The following is a 25,340-nucleotide window of genomic DNA, read 5'->3' as shown; positions in this document are numbered from 1 at the left end:
TCATTCCAATGAGATCAGAATATTCTGCAACTTACTAGGAGAAAAATACTGAGTTAGTTTTGGCATTATGATTATTTCTTTCCTATTATGTCCTTGGTTGTCTTTTCACCAATAAAAACACATGGGTAGTAAGTTTATGAAAGGCTCCTCACACATCCCATGTGGAATTAAAGGAAATTGAAGCTTGCCAAGAATACAGAGGAGGGGAATCTGTTTTGGATTAATGTTGGAGTGAACAAGAATGCTTGAGGAAAAAGTTATATCCTGAAACCCAAGGGTGAATAGCTAGTAGTCACTTATACTCACGGATCAGAGTTTCCTTTTCTTCGTTTGTCATTCCCTTGAAAGCATCATTGGTTGGTGCGAATAAGGTCCAATCTCCAGGTTGACTTAGAAGATCTTTTAAGTCTGCAGCTTCAAGCAGGCTGAGGAAAACACTAAACAGAAAGGAGATGCATTCATTTGGGGGGAGATTTAGATTTGGGTATATTCAACCACAATGCATACAGGAAAATAGATTCTACTTATTCAGGAGTGAGAAACCTCCACATTTTAATATATATTTCCAGTGCAATCTACCTCCTAAGAAAATTTTGTAATAGAGAATGACTTAATTTTAAAATATTTTTTAATTGTTAAAATACTGCACAGAGGGGTTACAGTTACATGAGCAAAGTAATTAGTACATTTCTTACCAAGCATTGTTGCCTCCTCCTTTGTTTTTCCCCTACCATCCCTTCCCTCCCACCTCCATAACCATTACCCCCCCTCCAGCCCCCACCTAAATTGTAAAGTTCATTGTTACACTGGGTCAACCTGTATCCCTATTTAAACATTTACTTGTCAAGGACATGCTTTATTGTAAAACAGAGACTTTCTTAAAAAAAAAAAAACCTTTAGTATTCTATCAAATCATCTTTTCTAATATATATTATCACTGTAAATAATATATCATTTAATATATGATCATTTAGTATATTACATGATATGTAATATAATTTGAAAGTGACAATATAAAATTTCACTATAAGGAAATTTTCAAAGAGAAGTTCAGCCTATCAGATTTATTTTACTCATTAAGTTATATTATGGGGGCTGGGAAGTTGGCTCAGTGGTAGAGTGCTTGCCTCACATGCATGAGGCCCTGGGTTCGATTCCTCAGTACCACATAAGCAGAAAAAAATCCAGAAGTGGCACTGTGGCTCAAGTGGTGGAGCACTAGCCTTGAACCGAATAGCTGAGGGACAGCACCCAGGCCCAGAGTTCAGCCCCCACAACTGACAAAAAAAAGTTATATTATGGCATTACAGAAAGCAGACCAAAGCACATACAAACTTAAAACCTATTATGGACTTTTTATGCTAAATTCTGTTCTTATTAATACTGGAAACTACAAGGCTTTTTGGAAAATAATTATGAGACAAAATATGGCAGTAATTGTGTGTGTGTGTGTGTGTGTGTGTGAAGGTGCAGTTAATAAGCTTACCTGAAACGCTTGTCTTGTCTTAGTTTTTCATGGAGGGATTTATCTGCAGGTTGGATGATTTCTCTGAATATATGAATGACACCATTTCTTCCCTGCTTGCTTCCTCTCACCATGCAAGAATTCTCAATGCAAACAGCCTACCAAAGCGAAGAACAATACAAGGTGTCCTTCGGGTGGCTGGAAATTTCCCATTGAATTGGCTTTTCTGAGAGGTCATAACCTCTGAGGACCAGAGGAAATGTCCTCTGTCAGACTAACTGACTTCAGACTTCTTATCCAGTCAGCTTTTCTATACAGGTTCAGCTACCTTAGACATTTGACCTGCAGTTTGGTCAGCAAGTTACAGAAGTTTTGTAGAGTTCAATTCTACATTTTCCACAATCTCTTTTCAAGTTTGAGCTATTTTTTTCCAGACCCTTTTTAATAGGTCAATAGTAAATGTGAAGTGTGCTGGCTTCAGTGTCTCTACTGGTCCTTAAAAATATTAACTACAAGCCCAGAGTTCAAGCCCCATGACCAGCCAAAAAAAAAAGTTTAAAAATATTAATTACATTTTCCTGCTAGGCACTGGTGGTTCATGCCTCTAGAATTCTAGCTATTCAGGAGGCTGAGATCTGAGGATCCTGGTTAGAAGCTAGCTCAGGTATAAAAGTCCCCGTGAGACTCTTAATTGTCAATTAACCACTCAAAATTGGAAGTGGCACTGTGGCTTAAGTGGTAGAGTGCTATCCTTGAGCAAAATATTTCAGGGACAATGCCCAGGCCCTGAGTTCAAGTTTCACAACTGACAAAAAAATTTATTATATTTTCTTTTTTGTTTATGATACAGAATTATTCATCATTTAAAGCGAAGCTTCCTTAATAAAAATGTGTGCTTTGGAATTGTGAAGCTATAGAAATAGTCTCTGAGTACAATAATAAGTTCTGGAAAATACTTGACTTCCAAAGAAATTTTTAGTTGTAACTCCATGTGCTCTGGACAGAAATTGAACAGCAAAAGTATTTGCACTGTAATTTTGATTAAAAAGTATTTCTAGAAATATTTCTGCTGGTTGATGTATTTTAGGCTCATTTTATGGACTCCATAAGTCTATGTCTATAAAAATATACCTCGAATGTCATCCTATTGTTGGATGATTATATTAAAATAAAGCATTATATTATCATTCATAAATTGATTTGTTAAATGGTGACTCCTTTGTATAACTAAAGATAATGATGTTGGTAATAATAATAATAACTTTCTTGTTAGGTATAAATTACTGTGCAAATAAAAAGCATAGTTTTGAAGAGTTTTTATTACATTTTAGAGTTTAAATAACAATCTAGAAAATAAGTTATTTATTTAATGGAATAACTGCTGATTATCTGAGTTTTTAATGCATACTATTTTTGGTATACTTTATCCACAGTTGTTTTGCACCCAGCCTATCCTATTCCCTGACTTTTCTATGGACATTTATCTGAAGTCACATTTGTAAAATTGTGGCAAGTATTTGTCATGACAATTCTTTGACAAGAGTGGATCATGTGACATTTGGACCAATCTGGATGCTTGGTGTTCTGATTCACTTACTGTACGATACACGAAGACTCTGAGTTGCTTGCCTCCAATGGTCTCCAGTACTTGTCCATTGTACAGATCACTAAGCCCAACTTTTACTTTCAGTATATGATTCTGCAGAATTAATTTAAGAAGGCGCTGATCCATGCTCAGAGTATCATCTATGAGTAAATTCATGAAGAAAGATATATGGGAAACATGAGTTTCTTTAGGTATGAGATAAACATGAAGTGAATATTGATGTGGCACACTTATACATTAGAAGAGTCAAATAAATGTTCAAGGCCAGCAATTTGATTCACCAGTTGGAAACTCTGTGACCTATTACCTCTGATTATTTTAACATGGTTTAGTGCAGTTTAGACACTGGGCTGAATCTCTACTTGGGCTCCACACTTTCATAGTGGCTGTTGGAAAAGGCCACAGTATTTTTCTGACAACTAAATGTCTGTTAGCTGCATGAATGATTATTGATGAGTCATTTCTTGTTTTGTTTTGTTTTGTTTTGGGGGGGGGGGTCCGGTCGTGGGGCCTGAACTCTGGGCCTGGGTGCTGTCCCTCAGCTCTTCAGCTCAAGGCTAGCGCTCTACCACTTGAGCCACAGCGCCACTTCCGGCTTTTTTCCTTTTTTTGCTTATGTGGTGCTGGGGAATCGAACCCAGGGCCTCAGGCATGCAAGGCAAGCGCTCTACCACTGAGCCAACTTCCCAGCCCGATGAGTCATTTCTTAATTCTTTATTACTGGCAATAGAATCAAGGCACTCAAACATTTTAAACTTATACATGTCAAAATATATGAAATATCACTACAAATAAGAAAATAGTATTTTTAGAAGTTTGAGTTTTACTCAATAATTTTCTATGTCACAATTTAACATAAAAGACTGACTTTTAAAATATGAATAATAAAATTTAAAGATTTCCTTGGGGAATCATTTTTCTGGTAAAGGGGCCAATTTGCACTATGTAAATATTCGCAGTCAATATCAACTATTAGGTGAAAAAGCACAATATTTCATATCATGATATTAAAGTGTATCAATGTCATTTTTAAAGTATAATTTGATATCTAAACTTTCCAAACTGGAATGGAAAATATTCCTATTTATTTCTAAATATTATATTGGTATCAAATAAACCAATAATGAGATTTATTTTTAAGAGCTTTTTCTACATCCTATATGTGCTGGAAATACCGATTTGCAATAAAAATGCATACTATATTACAAACTTTCACTCTCAGTCTACGATTAGTGTTTAAATGCAATGTTTTGAAATGAAGGACATTTTAATAGAGACAGTTTGGTATTCACACTAAGTATATGTAGCTAATGTACAAACTAGCACTTTGTCAAACATCTATTATTGGTTAGTGCAAATACTCATGGTGAAGGGATAAAGGTCTGTTTTAGGGAAAGAAGAAGCAACAATGTCCAGCACATACCAGAAAATGCATTGTTCACAGGTGCCAACAAAGTATATTCTCCCTCTGGCTTCAGAGAAGATGCCAAACCTAATTGAGCCATAAGGTCTGTGAAAGTAGTTTGCTGTTTTCCAGCCAGTTCCATCACTTGTTTGGCTGTAAAACAAACCATCACCACATCATCATTGATATTATCATCATCCTGAGATGATAATAAGCTATTTACTGCAACATCAATCTAGTTAGATATCTGCCTTTCCTTAGGAAAAAGAGCTCCAATTTTCCTTTTGAGAGACTGATAACCATAGAACTTTCTTTCTATCATTGGAGAATCATGATTTCTTCATTTACTTGTCTACCATTTCCCTTTTTAAAAAAAAAATTGTTGCTAAGAAAAACTCTGGCACTTTATAAATAGTAGATGTTAGACAGCCTTCCATGCATGGAAGGCTCAGAGCTACCCAGGGTTCCTGCTAATTACTCTACTAGCTCACAGGTCACTTTGCATTTGTGCTTCACATTCCATTCTTTGTACTGCACATGCATTTTTTTCAGCATGCATTTACTCATGAGACACCATAATTGATAGCTAAGGAAATAGGAAACTATTGCTCACCAGAATCAGGAATGAGGACTTCATCGATCAAATGAATCACACCATTCTTTGTCACAATGTCTTTTTTGTTCACCATTTTGATTCCATTTATTGTGATGCTGTCGCCTTCACAGCCGATCTCAATTGTGTTTCCTTCCATGGTCTCGAACACACCTCCTCCCATGATCGCCTCAGAACATTGCAGAGTATTTAAAATGTGGTACTTCATGAGAGCTGATGTAGAGATTTACAGAAAAAAAGCAATCTTTAAGAAGAAGGGAAATATCATTGAACTCTTAAAAGATGTGTTTCCTTGAAGAAATATGTGAATCTAAAAAACCCCGACATGTTTGGAAGCCCTAAAGTATGAGAGGGTTGAAGTTGTGACTTAAGTCGTACAGTACTGCCCAGCAAGTCAAAGCTCTCTCTCTTTAAAGATATTTACTACTACTCTTTATATTTATTATTATCTTTAAGTAGCTGAAGATTTAATCATCTTAACAGTTTATGTGTTCCACCCCTCTTGCCCTCATGAACTCCTCAACAGAATCAGCTCTGCTTGGCAGGAGGTAAGAGACTAGCTACTTCTAAGAGACAGACTAACTACCTGTCAGTAATTTGCAATGAACTTGGTAAAGGTTGGAGGAGAGACAATTCTGTACGGATGGTATCTACTAGTAGCCAAAATAAAGATGATTTCTAGAAGGATTTTTGAGGGATCTATGCCTTAACTATGCTATATATAGACTTATATCCTCAAATAAATATACACACATACATAGGGATATATTTACATATAAATACAGATACACAGATGAGTATGTAAATATATATGTATTTAATGCTACTTAGTTTTTCAAAAGAGCACTAAGACTGAGATCTTGATATTGATATTTGAAGATTTTTCAATCTACATTTTCAAGAACTTCTAAAAAAAGGTGTGTGTGTGTGTGTGTGTGTGTGTGTGTGTGTGTGTGTGTGTGTGTGTGTGTGTGTATACAGTACAGATAATGGAGCTGGATCTCAGGGCCTGGGTTCTGTCCCTGAGCTATTTTACTCAAGGTTAACATTCTACCACTTGAACCACAGCTCCATTTTTTGGCTTTTTTTGGGTAGTTAATTGTAATTGTAAGAGTCTCACAAGCTTTTCTGCCCAGGGTTGGCTTTAAACCATGAGTCTCAGATCTCAGCCTCCAAGTAGCCAAGATTACAGGTATGAGCCACTAGCACCTGAATATTTAAAGGTATTTTTAGTGTCCCTCAGAATACACACTTTCTGTCTTTCCTTATCCTTAGTCTTTCCTGATTCTATTCTTGGTTCTTGAAAAAGAACCTGTCTCTTTTTCATCTCCTTCTTCTCCAAGGACTGGATGGCTTCTCAGGGAGGAAAACATTGTACTACCTTCAGAAGCCACTTTGTCTCCCATGATCCTTTCTAGGACCCCTCTGGGGAGTTTTTCAAAAGCCTCATTGGTTGGAGCAAAGAGCGTGAAGTGGCCATCTCTCCCAAGGGACTCCAATAAGTCAGATGTGATGGCAGCTGTCTGAAACACAAATGTGATCTTAGAGACAGTACACAGGCACACTGAAAAATCAAAAAGAAAATCATAACACATTTGCCCTAGCAGTCATAAGGGAGTTGAAAACTTCCATCTACACCTTGTTCATTCTTTTTAGATATTTCAGCCTTACTTTTTGGGCACACTCCATTCATTTCCAACTTTCCTCAAATTGTGTTTTCTAGAGGGGAAACCCTGCCAATATTCAACTAGAGCAGTGCATACAAGAACTGAGATGGACACACAAAAGGAATCATTACTGATCAATCATACCCTACTCCTTATTACTTCAGGTTAGATGATATCTCCTGAAGAAAATGTAAATCTTCCCACCTTATGAAATATACCTGTTACTTTTTCCATCAGTTTTGCTTAGCAGTATTTTTGTTGTTCTTGAATTTTAACAGGGAAAGGGGAGGGAGTAACTTCAATGACACAAAAGGAAACAATCCTTGTCCTTACTCTAAAAGAGGAAAGTTCATCTTCTGCTTCCAGGAAGTCTTGGATGGAGGTACCAATCTGTGTAAGCACCCGGTCAATGACATGTACCACACCGTTTGTTGCAATCTGGTTCCCATGGATGACCCGAGCACAGTTAACGGTGACAACCTGTAATCATTTGTAAAGCCAGAATTATCCACTGAAACTCAGAGCTACACACTAACAGCACGATCATTCCTAATTTTCCCCCCAATAAGTACAGATGAAGGAGCTTGTATTCTGAATGCAAATACTGTGGAATCTGACTTACATTTTGCTATCTCTGAAACACAAACCACTAAGAGAAAACCATGCAGGCTCAGGACGTAAGAGCTATAACTAGTATATCTAGAACCATGATCCAAACTATTTTTTGTTCTTTCTTCAAAGGAAATAATCATAAACTATTTCTAATGTGTCAGAGGGTTATATAAATAATTCAAATTCATCCTAAAATAACTTGTGACAGAGACAAGTAATTATTGCAACAGGATAATGAGTTCTCTTGCAATGACTTGCTATCTATTGCCTCAATACTGAATTTTCTGTCCCTGGGAATCTGACTGTTGAAAGAATCTTATGATTTTGTGGGCAATTTGCCACCGAGTCTGACCCAAACCCTGAGAAGGGCAATCAGTATACTTAGTAGCTAGGGATTGTCCTCTGATGATCCTTTATTGCTTATCTATAAAAATGATTTGAGACACATCAACTAGGAAAATGTTCCTATATTAGGACATCCAATTCTACTGTTAGTGAACTGCCAATGTAACTCATCCTTCACAATTATTTGTAGGAGACAGTAACTGTATTGAAAATACCCTGTATTTTGGAAGTCTTAATATAGCTATTTCATGTGATGTTAATTTTATAATTTATGTGAACATTATACAAAAGGGACAGGCACAATTAAGAAAACAAATTGAGTAATGTATGGTTTACAAAGGAAACTTACCCCATTAGGATAATGGTTAATGAAAAGCCCCAAGTTGTTGTACATTGAAGGAATAACCATGCCATGTTTTAAGTCCTTGGTCAGCAACCTCTTATTAACCATGTGGCTATGCAAGGCATTCAATAATTCTACATTAACATTGTTCTCTAATCCTCTACGGATATCCTGGAAAAAAATGAAGTTTAAGTTTATTTTCTTATGTCTGTGCTAGTTTATCAGATTTTTGAGATTTTCTTTTTTTAATATGTTTTTTATTGTAAAAATAGTGTACAGAGGGGTTACAGTTACATGAATAAAGTAATGAGTACATTTCCTTTTGAGCATTGTTACCTTCTCCTTTGTTTATCACTCTATTTCCACTTTCTTGTTACTTTCTTAATGCATTATAGTTGACAAAGTAAAATGGATAAAAATACTTAAAATGACATTACTTGAATTGGTTAAGGATTTTTTTTTGGTTAAAGACATTTATAAATTTAAGTTGTATGCGTGTCTAGGAACTATCAGAGTGTTTAGGTATTTTCAGAGATAAAGCAAAATTTTTAATGAATATATTGTTGACAAGGCAATCTTGAGGAACCTGACATTATCAGATAATGTTTTAAGTGAGGAAAAAAAACACAGAAATGCATACAACACTCAAGATTTAATAAAGATGTTATGCTTATTTCATAACAAATTCAAGAATTCAACCACCATCAATGCTATGTGCTAGATCATGGTGTTTGCAATGTAATAGAAAATGTAAGCAAGGTGAAAACTCAACATAATGGTTACAGTAGGCAAAAGTAAATCAAGATTTTAGCACAGTGGTAAAAATAAAGGGCTTTAGAAGTCAAAGGAGAAATGCCAGCTATTCTTAGTTTAGAGATAAGCATGCAACAGTAGATAAGCTTAAATGGATAGGAATGCTTTGATGCCACTCTGAGTCCTCTGATTAATGTAGGATGAGTGTTGAGAGAACAGATGTTGTCTATTTTTGCTAACCCACACTTTTATGTTTCCCAGATAACATGAAGAAGACATCTGCTAAGGTATTTAGTATAATAATGAAAAAGTGCTTAATGCCTGAGTAAGGAGTAAATGGAACTGGCAATTAAGAACCACTGCAAGGTTCTTTACATTGCAATATAGAAATTAGAACGAACATTTAGAAGCTGATTGAGTGGCAAAGCTCTGTGGAAATAAGAATGTTAATAGTATTAACTATAGATCAAACATGAGCTAGGCTTGATTATAATAGTTTGTAAGAAGTAGAGAGGGGAAATGAAAATGATGTACAGTGTTTAATTCTGCACATTGAGTTTGATTCTGCCAATTATGGGGGAAAAAGAAGAAATCATATTTATGGAATGAAAGAACATCAAGTGCATATTGAATACATCTCACTTCAAGGTGTAGGTGGTATGAATATAGACATTAGAAATGGCTTGATTTTACAGGGAAAAACAAGAGCAAGAAACAGATTTCATAGCTACAAGCTCTAAAGTCATCATAAGTGCAATTAAAGAGTGGAGTTGAGTTCCCAGAAAAGTTTTTTTTTTAATGTTTTCTTCTTGGGGAAGGGAAGAAGACTAATCAAGGGGAGCTAGAGAAGATACAGATGTGGGGAAGAGTAACCATAAGGTAGAGTGCTACAACTCAAGCTTTTAACCACATAGCTAACATGGTGAAATAATGGCTAGAGAAATATGCCTATGTGTGAGTAAGTATCTGACTGCAATAGGAACTTTCAATCTATATTAATACTGCAATAGGAACTTTCAATCTATATTAATACCAAATAAAAGCTATAAATAGAAAACAGGTATTTATATACTAGCTCTACAGATTTGGTAGTTGTGTCATTTGAGTGTGCTGTACATTAGACTTTACACCATGTCTGAAAATCAACTGTATTGATTCCAGCAGTTCATATAACTATGTATACATATTTACACATATGAAAATCCCTGAACTGCCATTGATATAGCTTTAGATAGATTTCAAATTTCACTAGGCTTCTTAATTTGCATTTCCACCAAATATTTGAAGTTACATGTATTTTTCACTACCAAAAAGAGGAAAGGAATAAAGTATGATAATATTAATAATAACAATAACAAGAAATATTCTTTTAGTCTAGATTCTTTCTGTACATCTGTTTATCTAGGCCATACTAAAGTTTGAACTCAGGACCTCATGCTTTCTATACAAGCACTCTACTATTGAGCCCTGCTTACAATCTTCTTGATTTCTCTTAAAAAATTCTGTATTTCTTTTGGGGAGTTATTTCTATTTATGCCTGTAGGAATGTGCTTTACTTTCATCAATAACTGACGCATTCATATATTCTCAAGTATTTGCAAATGGAAAGATAGAAGATTTCTATTAATACTTAAGTTAATCAATTTAAATGAAATGAGAAGAGCAGACATTAAATATATGAATAAAAATAGGGAATTACAGAATCCAAGTTGTCCCACGCCTCATTACTCGGTGCAAAGTAAGTGTAGGACCCCTTTCCTTCGATCTCTTCCCTCAGTCTTGATACATCAGAATAGTGCTGAGTTGTAGTGGCCCCCACAATTCCCAGGGTGCCGTAAACATGGTCAATAGGCATAACTGAAAGAATCAGGAAACAGAGAAGGGCTTAGGAGAATATTTCCAGAATATCTTTCTCCAATCACTTGAATTCTACACCCGCCACATGCATCTAATTAATAATTCCAGCAATAACATTTCCATGAATCAGCCATTTTAGAGAAATTCTGAACAGTGGGACAAATGGTGAATGAATTCAATGGTGATACTCACTTTACAACTTGGGGAGGGGAAAGGGGTTGGAAAGGGAAAAACTGGGAGAACATGAGAGAGGGGTGACCCTGTTCAAATATAAATCTACTCATTGCCTGACTTATGTAACTGTAACCCCTCTATATATCACTTTTACAGTAGAGAAAGTCTTTCTTTTCAGTGCTAAGTACTATAATCCACTCCTAATTTATTATTTCTTTTATCATATAAGTTGAGAGAAAAATTAATTTAAAACTATCCCCTTGAATCAACATTTAGTCTCTTTGGGTGTCAATTGGCAATACTAATTGTTAGAAGATATCTCTATTTTATCAAAAACAAAAACAAAAACAAAAAAACAAGAACAAAGCTCTCTTTGATGAGGGCAAAGGTAACAATTTCTATCTTATTGATTAGAAGATAGTAAGTCATTTGATCATTATTTAAATTTGGGGTTTTTGAAAAGCAATATATTGACCAGCTTCTTTTCATTTTGATTTTATCAAGAAAACAGAGGAAAGTAACACTTTCAGAATGTTTATTCTGAGTGACAAAAGAGACTAATGTTTAAATGCTAATCTGAAAAGATATATCTTTTGTGTACATCCAGCTTATTATTCTGACCTTATCTTATCTGATAATTGGTATAATTTCGAACACTCATCAAGGAGGAAACAGTTACTACATTTGTTCAGAGTCTTAGATGAGATGACAGAATTAATATTTAAATGTCTAAAATTCCAGAGGGAATGTATAAGCTATTTTCTTCTCTAGTTGGCAGCTGTTCAAACTAGGGAAGATGTTACCTTGCTAAGTAGCAAGGGCCATGGTTGTAAACAAGTCCAACAAAAAGGATTCTTTTCTCTTTTTGCCAGTCCTGGGACTTGAACTTTGCCCAAGTGCTGTCCCTGGTCTCCTCTTGCTCAAGGCTAGTGCTCTAAGACTTGGGCCACAGCACCACTTCCAGCTTTTTCTGTGATTAATTGAAGATAAGAGTCTCATGGACTTTCCTGCCCAGGCTGGCTGTGAACTACAATCCTCAGATCTCAGCCTCCTGAGTAGCTAGGATTATAGGTGTGAGTCACTGGCTTCTGGCTTACAAAAGGGATTTTTGTAGAGACTTTTTATTGAGGGGCAGTTGAACTACTTTACACTGAGATTCAAATTAGGCTTCTTCTGTATTATCCAACATTGAGTGTGTAACAATATTTTATCATTATAATAAACACATAATTAGGACAAAGAGTTGGAGAACTTTGATTTATGATGGTGCTACATAGATGCACACACATACAAGTGACTTCTCTACCTTTTCTTTCAACTTTTTTTCCTCCCACAAGACGAGTTTCTCACTTAATTCAGAAAATTTAGTTTGATTTTTTTTTTTTTTTTTACCTGCTGGGCAGCCTTTCATTCCCTCCATTCTCATATAACCAGGACAGCATTCATATGTTACAGTCCTATATGTTACAGAAAAGAAACATTAAAATGGATAAATGCTTAGGATATATTCGACGCGAACTTACACATATATCATTTATTTCTACGATTTTGTTTTATTCCCGTATTCTGGGACCAATATATTTATATTAGTTTGACTTCTCTCTGAAGGGGAAATATTCTAGAATCTTAATCCCACTACTTGGTAGAAAGATGTCTCAACTATTAGAGATGGATTCAGTATCAATAATTTGTGCTCACAGGGGAGTGGTGATACTCTATAAAATTTGATTTCTAATGCAGATAAATAATGTTACGTCATTTGAATGATCAATGGAACTATTAATTTCATTATGTTAATATAAGCTTTAAAATTTCTTAATTCTTTTTTCTGCAGTGAGAGAAACTTGTTGTTTCATTTGTATTATTTTCTATTACCTTCATTTTTGGAATAGAAACCAAAATTTCATAGAACGGCAATGGAAAATGGCACTTCCATTCTATAGGGCATTTACAGAGCACTTTGTTACTGGACCAATATATATTGTGCCCAGTAGATTAAATCTAGGACAGTTCTTGTTTCTTATTAGGCTTTCTCATTACTTCCCTAAAATTTCCAAAGCAACAGTTCAATCAGAAGGCAAACAATTTTGTCAACAGATATACAAAGTCTTAAAGATGTTTCTGGAAACTGTAGGAGAAGTGAGCAGTTGGCAAGCCAGGCCTTCTTCTTGTCAGTGTGATTGACTTCTCTGGTTATCTGAAATTAGCCTTTGCGTTAACTTCAGTGCACAGATGTAAAGTGCTTGTGAAAATAAAGCGCTTGGGGAAAATTCGCTAATATAATTTAACAAAGGAGACACTGTTACATTTCTGGTAAGAGGCCAAACTTTGAAGCAGGATTTTTTTTAAAGGAACACAAGAAAGAATCTTGGCTTATGTTCTACATAAACTTTGGCATTTCTAATATAATTAGATAGTTAAAGTATGATTACAGCATATTCCTTAGCTTCCAGGAAGGATGCAATAAAATTTTCCCCCCTAAAAATTTGGAGTGCATGCCCTTTCTTTTTGTAATTAGTGTGTATTCCAAATATGTCTTACAATATTCTACAGTGAAAGAACAAAGGAGAATCTAGAGCCTTAGAGTTCCCAACTGAAGGCTGACTAGAAGGGTGGGAATACCATTGTGAACACAGACTTGCAGAATAATTGTGTGAATGACTCACAAACCTAGCAGATGTCTGCAAGTGAGTAAGAACAATGTCTAGGTCAAGAAAGTATCCAGCTGGGTGTTAGTGGCTCATGCCTGTGTCTGTATCCTAAATCCTAGATCTTAGGGGACTGAGATCTGAGGATCATGGTTCCAAGTCAGCTCAGGGAAGAAAGTCCATGAGACTCTTAAATCCAGTTAACTAGCAAACAAACCAGAAGTAGAAATGTGGCTCAGTGGTAGAGTGCCAGCCTGAGTATAAAAGTGAAGGGACAGTGCCCAGGCCCTGAGTGCAAGCTTCAGTTACCCTCTCCCCCACTAAAATCCGGTACAAATCTGTGAAGTCAATGAATACCAGATGCCAAATCCTGTGGTTCCTAGACTTAGGTTGCTATTGGGATTCATAACCCAGCTAAGATTGTATTTCTTCTTAGAAGAATACATAGATATATACAGATAGATAGATAGATAGATAGATAGATAGATAGATAGATAGATAGATAGATAGATAGATATGTGGATAGATAGGTATTGCTATAGATACAGAGCTAGATAGAGATAGGGAGATGATATAGGTATTGATAGATAGATGATATATAGATATTATGCTTTAGCTACCTATCCTACCTGTGACTCAGTTCTCTCATTGTAAAATGACCAATTTGGACCACATAAGCAGTTCTTGCCATTTATATCTCCCGCACCTTTATTTTTCCCACCAATATTTGTGGTAAAATAAGCAAGTGTGTCAAGTAGGATATAAAAGGCAGGGAGAAGGAAGAGAAAAGAGGAGAAGCAGCGTAACCTGTCTTTCATTCTGATTTCATAGGAAAGCACATTGTCATGTGATCTGCCTCTGTGTGGCTTCTAACACGTGGATTTGGGGAGAAATTTGAGTTCCACTAGTAGTAGTGCAAGGGGAAGTTTCTTTATCTATATATGATTCTTTTTCCTTTTTCCATTATTTTTGGTGTGTGTGTGTGTGTGTGTGCGTGCGTGTGTGTGTGTGTGTGTGTGTGTGTGTGTGCATGCCCGCTGGTACCAGGTAGGGTTTAAACTTGGAACCTTATGCTCTTGGTAGTCTTTGGCTCAAGTCTGCTGTCCTTCCCCTTGAGCAATACCACCTCCACTTCTAGCTTTTTGATGGGTAATTGGAGATTAACCAGGCTTTTCTGTTTGAGCTGGCTTAAAACCGTGACCCTCAGACTCATTCTGATGAGCTAGGCTTACAGCATGAGCCACTGGCATCCATCTGATCTCTTCTTTTAAAAGATGGCAATTTGGGAAGTATTTTATATATATATACACAACAAGAAGCATGTAAATCATTGTTATCCGTGGAACTGGCAGGTAAGAAAGATGGGACTTACGTTTTCTTCCCGCAGATGGCACCTTGATACCAACTCTTGCAAGAGCTAAAGTATTTCTTCTTGGTGCCCAGAATCTGTTGGAGGGCACAGACATTTGGGCTGGAAAATGGAGGGTAGAGAAAGAATTAATGTTCTAATGGTGATTACATTTTCATAGTGATTAGTCAGATGCTTTTTTAAAAAAAGTTAATTTATGCATTTAATTTTTAAAGATGTAGCTTTAGGTGGAACAAATCTAATTCTAATTCCTGGTCCAATCCTGCTGAATTCTATGGGGATGTACATGTGGTGGGAGAAATCATTCTCTGAGAGTCTAAAACCAAATAGTTCAAAAAGTTAACCTACGAGGAATACTCACACATACTTTTTAATGTGTCTTTTCACACAAACTCATTTGGAGGATGGGGATGACTTCAGACTCTCTTGGAATGTGAGATCAAAAGATCCAAGTTTTATTATGCACAGATATTCTAACTCTCTAATTTCCTAGGTAGTTACAGAAATAACAGTACTCCAATTAACTTCTGAACAAGAGAGATTCATAAAGGAAGATATATTTCTGTGAATGGAAGCAGTAAGTCTAATCATCCTCTCCCACAGTTCTAAATGTGGGTTTTTTTTCTCTTAACAATTTGGAAGTTGTCTTTTTACTGTGAGACAAAGGAACAAATGCCCATATCCACTAAAGTCTAAGGGCCTGGCAAAGTTACTTAGTCAGGTCTAAGTCATACCTAGTCACTTTTTGAAGTGAGTAGTGTCAGACATGTAAGGAAGAGAACTAGTCACATTGCCTGGTATTTACCCTTCATATTTAATTTACATGAAATGTGCTCTGACATTTACAGGAGCTATTTCAAAGCTCTTCACATGATTGTCTCTAACATAAGATACTTTAAGTTTGAAAATTCCATTCCAGAATTTTGGAAAGAATTGAAAACACAAGTAAACTGAATTGTAAAGGAATGCCTTTTGTTCATTAGGTGAACAGTGAATATAAAGCAGTAATACTTCAAGGTATTTTGGCAATAAACCAAATAAAATTTGGTTTAAATACATAATATAAATCATAAAATAGTCATTATTTGCTCCTCTCAGCGCCATGAACAAGTAGAAAAACACACTTTGAAGTATACATATAAGGGACTGTATATAGTCTTGTTCATCTAATAAGGTAAAGGTGGAAGAAGTATATCAAACAAGCCAATAACTTACCCCTGATCTCGGCCCCTGATCCGGCTGTGAGCCAACACCTTGTCATAATAACCATTGGCAACTGCAGGGTTAACAGTGCACAGCAGGAGCAGAGCAAATGTGGCTAAGAAAGGAATCATCTTTAGTCTCTCCAGTTAATCCTTGAAGAGAACTGGCAATGGGCTTTGGAGAGCAGAGTTTATATACATGGCAGGGCTGTGGGAGGGGACGCTGTGTGTATCAACCTGGGAATCTGAATGCTTTCCAAGAAACATTAGCAACTTCAAGCTGCCAGAGAGAAAATCTGTTTAAGTTTCTTCTATTTCCTGAGGACTCTGAGTTGCTTTTTGTCTCACTGTAAAGAAGGGATTTTATTTTTAATCGCATGAAAAACAGCCACTTGTGGCACATTCATATTTTAGCCAGATCCTGTAGTACATTAGAAGTTTGTTATGGACATGCTTTTGTCTTTGTTTTATGGAATAGTCTGAAGTGACATTAATGTTTGATTTTCTTTTTAAATCACAGTTGTCACAGCCATCCCACACAACAATCGCAAGGTGAATGTTCCCTCTGGAAACAATGTTCAATCTGATAACTACAAAAGATCCGATGAACCAATTTTTTAAAACTGTGCAAGTTTTTAAAACTTGCAGAGACTATGAAATCAGAAGTCGAAGTTGCTGACAAAGCATATGGGAAAGTTCACATTTTCCTTACAACCCACTTGAACAATGAAAGCTCCCATTTCCTTTTTCTTTCCCATCCTCAGTGAATGGGTGGAATATATCATCTACTTTTGGCATGTTTCCCTAAAGTAAAGCTGGGAGAAAAAAGACATTTGTGCCTTGTTGCTTTTTTTTATGTTACATAGTTCACATGATGTGGAGTTTCTCCAGGCAGAATATTGAACTGATAACCACCAGACCATACCACGGCAGCCCCGATTGCATACAAGTACTACTAATCCAAAAATAATGGGATAATTAAATACATATTTAGAAGTAGGGCTATTGCCAAGAGGATCCTTCTTGTTATTTTATCCAGAACAACTAAAGTCTCTTAATGCTTCACCCTGGAATTCACAACCAACGGGGCTTTTTATTTTATTTTTTATCATTTTCCCATGAAATGTTAAAAGCATTGGATCTTGGGCTTTGATTTTGTCTTTTGGAAGAATTATACTATTTAAGCATACCAGGAAATGGGTTATTACAAGAGGCATGGCAGGGTTAAGAGGAGAGGGATAGGTGACTGAAGGGGAAAAAGGAGACTGATTCACTGTATACAATCAGAGAATTGAGAAAAATAAGGGAAAGTGGGTGGAAAGAAAGGGAGGTGGATGACATAGAAGCTGCATTTAATATACATAAACTTCTTCGTTGGCAAATGGTAAAAATCAATCCAATATATATCCTAAAAATTAAGAAAAGTGATGGTGTGGGAGGGGTGGGTGAGAATGTTGGAAGGGTGACTGATCACGATGCACTGTATTCATAAACTGCTTTGTTGAATGGCAACTCTTTTGTAGGACTAAAGGTAATAAAAATATTCATTACAAAAAGGAAAGGTAAGCCAAGTGTTGGCAGCTCAAGCCTGTAATCCTAGCTACTCAGGAGGCTGAGATCTCAGGATCAGGGTTTGAAGCAGGCAGCAATGTCTGTGCAATTCACCACCAGAAAACCAGAAGTGGCACTGTAGCTCAACTAGTAGAGCACTAGGCACTAGCTTTGAGCAAAAGATCTGAGGGACAGTGCCCAGGCCCCCAGTTTAAGCCTCATGACCTACCAAAAAAGGAGAGAGAGAGAGACAGACAGAGACAGAGACAGAGATAGACAGAGAGAGAGAGACAGAGACAGAGAGAGACAGAGAGAGACAGAGAGGATTTAAAAAGAAAGCTTTGACTAAAAGAAATCTGAATGTCAGAGATCAACATTAGGCTGAACGTGATCATTTACCTCCTCAAAGAGACACACTTCACTACCTCTCAGCTTGAACGTGTGGTTCGGTTCCGGTATGTTTTGTGGTAGTTTGTGCAGCACATGGATATTGTTTTCTCCCTGGTGATGCAGAGACATTCTAACTGAACTCTCCACACTGTCCAGATGCATGGGCTTTAAGAGGGGACCTGATTAGGCCACAGACCCTCTGAGTATCCGAAGAGTTGTATGTTAGCCTTCCTGTGGGGCTCTGCTTTCAAGTGTTAAAATAATTCTGCAGCCAGGTAATAGCTGACTAAGAAAGCAAACCACATGCTACAATGTGACTCAGAGGCTTCTTTTCCAATGTTGATGTCGTAAGGTCCTGAATGGGTACGGATCCTTCACAAGGAGGCCTGAGAACATGAAAGGTCAATTCCTGTCCTTTCCTCTGGTTTCTTGTGGGAGAAATGATCTCTTATTCATGTTTTACTAAGTGGAATCATTCTAACCTCATGTGTCTTTCTCCGGCTTGCATGATCTCACAATTAGTTTTATACCGGACACAGTGCAGGTGGTCAGCCGTTGCTTATAGAGGAGGATAGAAGAATGTTTTAAAACTTTCTTATTGTAAAGATACTGTACAGAGGGGTTACAGTGACTTGAGTAAGGTAATGAGTACCTTTCCTATTGAGCATTGTTACCCCCTCTTTGTTTCCCCTCTACGATCCCTTCCCTCCCCACCTCCCCAACTCCTCCCTCCTGCCCTGAAGTTGTAAAGTTCATTTTCAACATAGTGTCTTCACAAAAATAAGTTCTACTCCAATGTCAATAAATTTACCTGCTAGAACATTCCCTCCCAATACAGTCTTGAGAAAAGATGACCACAATCTTCCCACCCTTGACAGAGGATTGCTTTTTATTAAAAGCACGCTATAGGCTGATACAATACAAAGAAACGGTTGAATCTTTCTTCTCAGAGCTTCACATCCGTCCGTCCTGAACATTGAAGTGTTTGGAACTTACCAAAGACCCCTGGAGGCCATCACAGCCCAGCGCTCAACAAATATTTACGGTTAGGATTAGTAATGACATCTAACAGGGTCTTGGAAATGAGAGCCAGATTGTGCGCATAAAGTACTTGCAAATTTAGTGATTGGAGAACAACCAAGGAGAAGGAAAATTTTAGGTAAGGACGGAAAGCTCATACTACCATTAACTCAAGAAGCCGAGGCCAGTTGGGAAGTGTGATATTACATGCCAAATAGTGCGAAGAAATACAAGGCTGATGACTGCGCCCTAGCCATCATGAACAGTCTGGTAGGCTGAGTGAGCACATGGGAAGAAAAGTCCTAGGAAAGATGGGAAAGCCTTGGGAAGACATAATTTTCCCCTTCAGAGTATTCATCAAAGGTCAAGTTCTCTCTTTGTCTCTATCTCTGTTTCTGTCTGTCTGTCTGTCTGTCTGTCTCTCCACACACACACACACACACACACACACACACACACACACACACACACACACACACAGAGTGCCTTTTCTTTTTCTTTCCACAAAAGTCTTGCGGGACCTTGGATTTTCCTAGTACTCAGGGGAAAGTCTGGATTTGTGACAATTATTTCTGACTTTCCAGGGTTACCAAGCCTGACCTAGAAATGTTAAGTCATGAATGAAAAGAAGAAATGGTTTATTATGTAACTGAAAATAATGATGTGTCTGAAAGACAAGACCATTTGTCTCTAGCCATCAGGATGCCAATTACCTGGCAGTTTGCCAAATACACAAGTTGCCTCCTAGCCTCTGGAGACTGTGAAGTCATTGTGATACCAGGCTTCCTTTAACCAGCTTGAACCTTGCCCTACTCTGCCTAGAATTAGACATGGACTTAGGAAATCAACAAATCTGGATACTCAAACCCTGAACAGATACTTTAAAATTAGTATTTTTTTTTGGTTTTGAAAGATCTAAAGTGATCATTTGTACCAGATATACTTTTTCTAACTCCCTAATTTTCAATTTACAGTTTATGGGATTTTGGAAACAGTTCCTGAGTGCCACTTCAATCTGCCCCTATCCTGTGTGTAAGTTATACATAGTAAGATATAGTACGACACAATAATTCATTGGTTTTTTTGGTTGAACTGACAAAAAACCTGGGTTTTGAACTCAGGGCCCTGGGCACTGTCCCTGAGCTTTTTCATCAAGGCTAGTACTCTACCACTTTGAGTCACAGCGCCACTTCTGTTTTGTTAGTGGTTAGTTGGAGATAAGGATCTCATGGACTTTCCTGTGTAGGTTGACTTTGAACCCTGATCCTTAGATCTCAGCCTCCTGAGTACCTAGAATACAGGTGCATGCCACTGGCTCCTGGTTAGTAAGATACACTTGTAAGGCACAGTAAAACTAGAAAACCAATGCAGTGCCATCTTGGGAAAAGCATTGCTCAGTACCTCAGCACCTATGAGGTGAGAATTCCAGACTTCCCCAGCACCTAGGTGAACAGTCCCATAAAAGGAAAGACAATCCCCAAATATGTGCAAGGTCTTTGTTTTTGAGTGAGGGATTATTTGCTGAAGCAAATCCACAGTCTTAAGACCTCAATATAACTACAATTTTTGTGTTTCATTCTATCTAAAATATACATTCAAATTAAATTAAATTGAACATCAATGGCCAACTTACAGAGGTTAAAAAGGCAATATATAACCAGGTGCTGGTAGCTCATGCTTTTCATCCTAGATACTCATGAGGCAGAGATCTGAGAATCCAGGTTCAAAGCCATCGCAAATAGGGAAATTTAGGAGACTATCCGCAAAAAGCTGAAGCTGGAGGTATTGTGGCCCAAGTGATAGAGAGCTGGCAGTGGGTAGGAAAGACCAGAGAGAAGTCCTGAATTCAAGCCCCAGTACCAGCACAACAAACAAACAAACAAAGAAACCAATGCCAAAAGGCAATAATATATCAATTTGGTTCTTTGTGCCAGCACATTGTAAAGTCAAAAGGAAGTGGGATATCCCAATTTGATATTCTTCAATCCATTTAATGCAACTTCTAAGCCTTCTCTGGTCTAATATATCAAAGATAATGCAATTATGTGCCTAGAAGGATATGATAAACTGCACCCCAAGTAAACAAAAAAAGATGTATTTTTAGTATTAACTCACTTAAAAGCCAGGCAAAAGCTTTTTAGGGTAAATGTGGGTAGTATGCATTTTCTCTGTGTACATTTAGATTCTTACTTCCTTTAAAAGCTCACTAAGCGGAAGACTCATACTAGGTAGTCAAGCAATACAATCATTTCACCCTCAGGTAGTGAGACTACCTTTTGCAATTAAGACACTGACAACGTTTTCTATTAGCGCTATTTATTGGTGTTTCTCTGGAGCCCTCTAGTGGGCAAACTGAAGTACAGAATGTTTCTGCAAGCATGTTTTAATTTTCTAAAACAAATGGAAATACAGATAAATGTAAATAAAATGCAGATAATATGTGAATAAGATCCAAATTATGAGTGGTATTTTATTTTTGTTAAAATATCAATCAATTCAGAATTCAGATAAAATTTTTAGCTATTTTATATGTGTCCCTTCTGTGAAAGTTTTTAAGGCTGGTGCAGAGCACCGACAATTAAGTGATGTTTAAACTCAGATAAAAGTTCAAAACTCGAGTCCTTTCATTTGCATATATTTAGTCAAAAAATGAATAGCTTCATGTTTTGTGTCTTTCTACACTGCCAGAATAGTGAACGGCACATAAGAAATTATGGCTGATTGTTTTTTCTTTTTACTTCAAACTTGCAATGGGAAATAACCATTTTGTGGTTCTGATTTCATGCACTGATCCCCTCACATGTTTATACAGTATTTGTCTCTTACCTTTGGCACTCTTGATATTGGCATCTAGACAACTTTGTTTTAGTTCAAATTAAGACTCTAGACATCATCTTTCTCTGGTCCACAAATTAAATTGCTATTGATATTCTTTCAGCTCAGATTATAAGATAACTGGATAACTGTTGTAGTTATAAGAACTCTTGGTCAGTGGCTCATGCCTGCAATCCTAGCTACTCAGAAGGCTGAGAGCTGAGGATCGCAGCTTGAAGCCAGCCCAGGCAGACATGGCATCTGATAGACTTATTCCAGTTAACTATCAAACAACAGAAGTAGAGGGTGACTCAAGTGGTAGAGCATAAAGTTCTGAGTTCAAGCTCCAGTACTGGCATGGATGAAGAAGGAGGAGGAAGAGAAAAGAGAAGGAGGAGAAGGAGAAAGAAGAAAGAAAGGAGGGAGAATGAGAGGCTGTAGAGGGGGAGGGGGAGGAAGAGGGAGAGGAAAGCAAAGAACTGAATAGTGTCCATTTCTTTCAGTTCTTGAATTTTAACATCCATCCAATATATTTAGCTTGATGAAAGGATAGTCAGAATTGTGATAACACTATAATTCATAATCATTCACTCATATTTCTTAGATGCTTTCCCGTTGAAATAGGAGTAATCTCAGGCCCCAGGCTTAGACCTTTGCTTATGAGTAGAGGTATTCTCTCTGCTGATCTGCTCAGGTCTAACACAATCTTCAATTCTCTTCATCTTTTTTTGTGTGTGATGTAACAAATGCATTACATAATTTCTTAGGAGGTTCCATACTTCCTTTCAGAAAAAGTAACACCTGATCTTCTTTCTCAATTGTCAGTCATAATACTCCTGCTTTCCTACAATGAATCTTACGCATTAAATTCTAAACACGCTCTATTTATGAACTTTAGCAGCCATCAGTGTTCCCTGAGTAATTTCCAGTGTAGATTTGAGTGGAATATCCAAGCTTTCTTTTCTTGGCTATCCCTCTAAATCCTGAGGTCTTCTGCTTTCCTCACTCAACCTTAGTCATAACAGTTACCGCTTCTCTAAAATGTGTGCATTTGATGAAGGTTTTCATTCACTAAGATTGCTTTATCTTTAAAGCAACCTTGAGGTACTGTGTTGGTCCCATGCCAAGGGAATTGAAAAAGATCATTTTCCATTTCCTACCAACAAATATTGAGTGTTCATAATATTTTTGTTCTTCCAGAGACACACATGTATGGAAAAGGGGAATTCAGTGAGCAACAGGACTTCATGCCAAATCTGTAATCTGTACTTCTTTCCTGGTGTCCTAGAACCCAGTGAACAACTAGTTCAGGTTGGAAGGGGAAGAGAAACTAGATGGGTACAGAGACTCATTGTGTGGTTTTTCTAAAAGAACAATTTCAATGGTAGTTACAGTAACTTTGAACTTTAAATGAGAAAACAATCATTAATTCCTTGAGTCTGCCTTTTTTTTTTTTTGGTCGTGAGGCTTGAAATCTGGACCTGGGAATTATCACTGAGCTGCTTTTGCTCAACGCTAGTGCTCTAACACTTGAGCCACAGTGCCACTTCTGGCTTTTTCTGACTAGTTTACTGGAGATAAAAATCTCACCCACTTTCCTGCCCTGGTTGGCTTTGAGTTGGGATCCTCAAATCTCAGCCTCCTGAGTAGCTAGGGCTCTTTTTGTTTTTGTTTTGTTAGCATACATTGGTTGTACAAGAGGGTTCACTATGATATCGCCATATATGTATAAAATGTCCCCTGTTCCAATTCCCCCTCTATCAATCTTCTTCATTCCCTCTGCTTTCTTCTTCAAAGAATTCAGTGTTATTTTCATGCAACATATTAAGTACTTCAAGTATAGTCACCTTCCTTTACACTCTACATTCACTCTCCCCATTCTTCTTGTACCAAACCTACTACAGAGGCTGTCATATATTTCTATTATTCATTTTCTTTAGTGTCTTTTAATCATTTATGGTTTAGAATCCGTAGAGACTGTGGAAGCACACTGAAATCTGCTGAATGCTATACATGAAATGGTTACCTGATTGTTGCTTTTGTATTTAGAAAGGCATCAGACCTTAGAGAATACATAAGTAAATGACTACAGTGAACATACTGACAGTGTTTCAATAAAACTTAATTTACAAAAAGAAAAGAAAGGCATAAGAACCCCCCCCCCCCCCCCGCCAGCTCTCTAAATTCCTGGATGACCTTTTTCCTCAGAACACAACAGCTTGGATTAAGTAGAGTATAAAACACCTATCCACTGAGGCCGTGCTTTTGGAAAGGGCAGAAGATGCTTAATGTTCAAAGAAAATTGAGAAGTCTTTTGAAAATCAGAATTTGAATTGGAAATCAAATGACTTTCAAATTTGAATTCTATTGCAGGTTTGAATGTCTGACCTCTAGTGGTTACAAATAATTTCTGCAACTGTAAATTAACACTCATTTTTCAGTGAAGTTTATTCAGCAAGTATTTTATACTGTTTAATGCTATCACACATGGTAGATTTGAAACAATTTTCTGATACGAATTTATGGCAACAAATGTGATGTCATATAGTTATCTTGTTTTATGCACCTATGGATAGTTTGTGTATATCTATCTTATTGGCACTGGTTTCTGGTTATTATTTTTTTAATCTTTAATTTTTTGTTCTGGTTCTGAGCTTGAACTTAGGACTTTACTCTATCACTTGGCTTTTCTACTCAAAGCTGGCTCTCTAACTCTTGAGCTACAGCTCCATTTCCAGTTTTGGGGTGGTTAATTGGAAATAAGGGTCTCACAGAATTTCCTGCTTGGGCTGGCTTCAAAGTGTAGTCATCAGAATATGTCTGCCTGAGTAGCTAGGGCAGACATAAACCACTATATTGCGGCATCTAGCTAATTTCATTGTAATCACAGAACATATTCTGTAAGATTTCAATCATATCCAATTCTCTGATTTGTGGATTTTTTAAATTATGATTTTGTAGTTGTCTATATTATGTGAGTTAAAGAACGACTAGTCTACATACCCTATTATGTTAAAGAATATATAGTCTACATTTGTTGGATCAAGTGTTTTTATCAATGAAACTAATTGTTAGATATTGTTTGTTAAATCTTCAACATCCTGATCAATTTTATTTTCAAATATTTTTATATTACTTTTTCAGCAAGGCATGTTAAAATCATCAAGAAACAATGATGGGCTGGGTGCTGGTGGCTCATGCCTGTGATCTTAGCTACTCAAGAGGCCGAGAGCTGAGGACTGCAGTTTGAAATCAGCCTGGGCAAGGAAGTCCATGAAACTCATGTCCAATTAATCACCAAAAAAAACAAAAGCGGCGTGACTGAAAGCAATTACAATTCCCCTTTCTTCTTCAATATCTGAATTCCATTTGCTTGTATGCTGTCTTGCAGTACATCTCTCATATACTGTTGTGTATTGCAGTTCAGTAGCATTCATCTATCAGTCTCTTTGCATCATGCTTAGTAGGTGAGATAGAAGTTATCTGGTAAATGGATTCCAGTTGCC

The 25,340-nt window shown here is 36.9% G+C and overlaps 1 protein-coding gene across 4 annotated transcripts in view; it reads right to left on the bottom strand.

Moving 5' to 3' along the window:
• Postn (periostin) overlaps window positions 1–16,213 on the bottom strand; it is a 32,374-nt gene extending 16,161 nt beyond the window's left edge. For all 4 annotated transcript variants that reach the window (XM_070002924.1, XM_070002925.1, XM_070002927.1 and 1 more), the window contains exons 1-12: window positions 16,073–16,213; window positions 14,861–14,959; window positions 12,233–12,297; window positions 10,509–10,666; window positions 8,063–8,227; window positions 7,090–7,236; window positions 6,471–6,612; window positions 5,090–5,302; window positions 4,495–4,629; window positions 3,063–3,211; window positions 1,487–1,623; window positions 307–437 (exon numbers count right to left, since the gene is read on the bottom strand). In XM_070002924.1, the coding sequence (XP_069859025.1) occupies window positions 307–437; window positions 1,487–1,623; window positions 3,063–3,211; window positions 4,495–4,629; window positions 5,090–5,302; window positions 6,471–6,612; window positions 7,090–7,236; window positions 8,063–8,227; window positions 10,509–10,666; window positions 12,233–12,297; window positions 14,861–14,959; window positions 16,073–16,191 (1,660 nt within the window). In that variant the 5' untranslated portion in view covers window positions 16,192–16,213. The remainder of the gene's footprint in view (window positions 1–306; window positions 438–1,486; window positions 1,624–3,062; window positions 3,212–4,494; window positions 4,630–5,089; window positions 5,303–6,470; window positions 6,613–7,089; window positions 7,237–8,062; window positions 8,228–10,508; window positions 10,667–12,232; window positions 12,298–14,860; window positions 14,960–16,072) is intronic.
• Between the last annotated feature and the right edge of the window lie 9,127 nt (window positions 16,214–25,340).

The sequence above is a fragment of the Dipodomys merriami genome, unplaced genomic scaffold, assembly GCF_024711535.1.
Source record: "Dipodomys merriami isolate MVZ:Mamm:240054 unplaced genomic scaffold, mDipMer1.0.p SCAF_6, whole genome shotgun sequence".
NCBI lineage: Eukaryota > Metazoa > Chordata > Mammalia > Rodentia > Heteromyidae > Dipodomys > Dipodomys merriami.
Note: the sequence above shows the minus strand (reverse complement) of the source record. Positions and strands in the feature narration are given on the sequence as shown.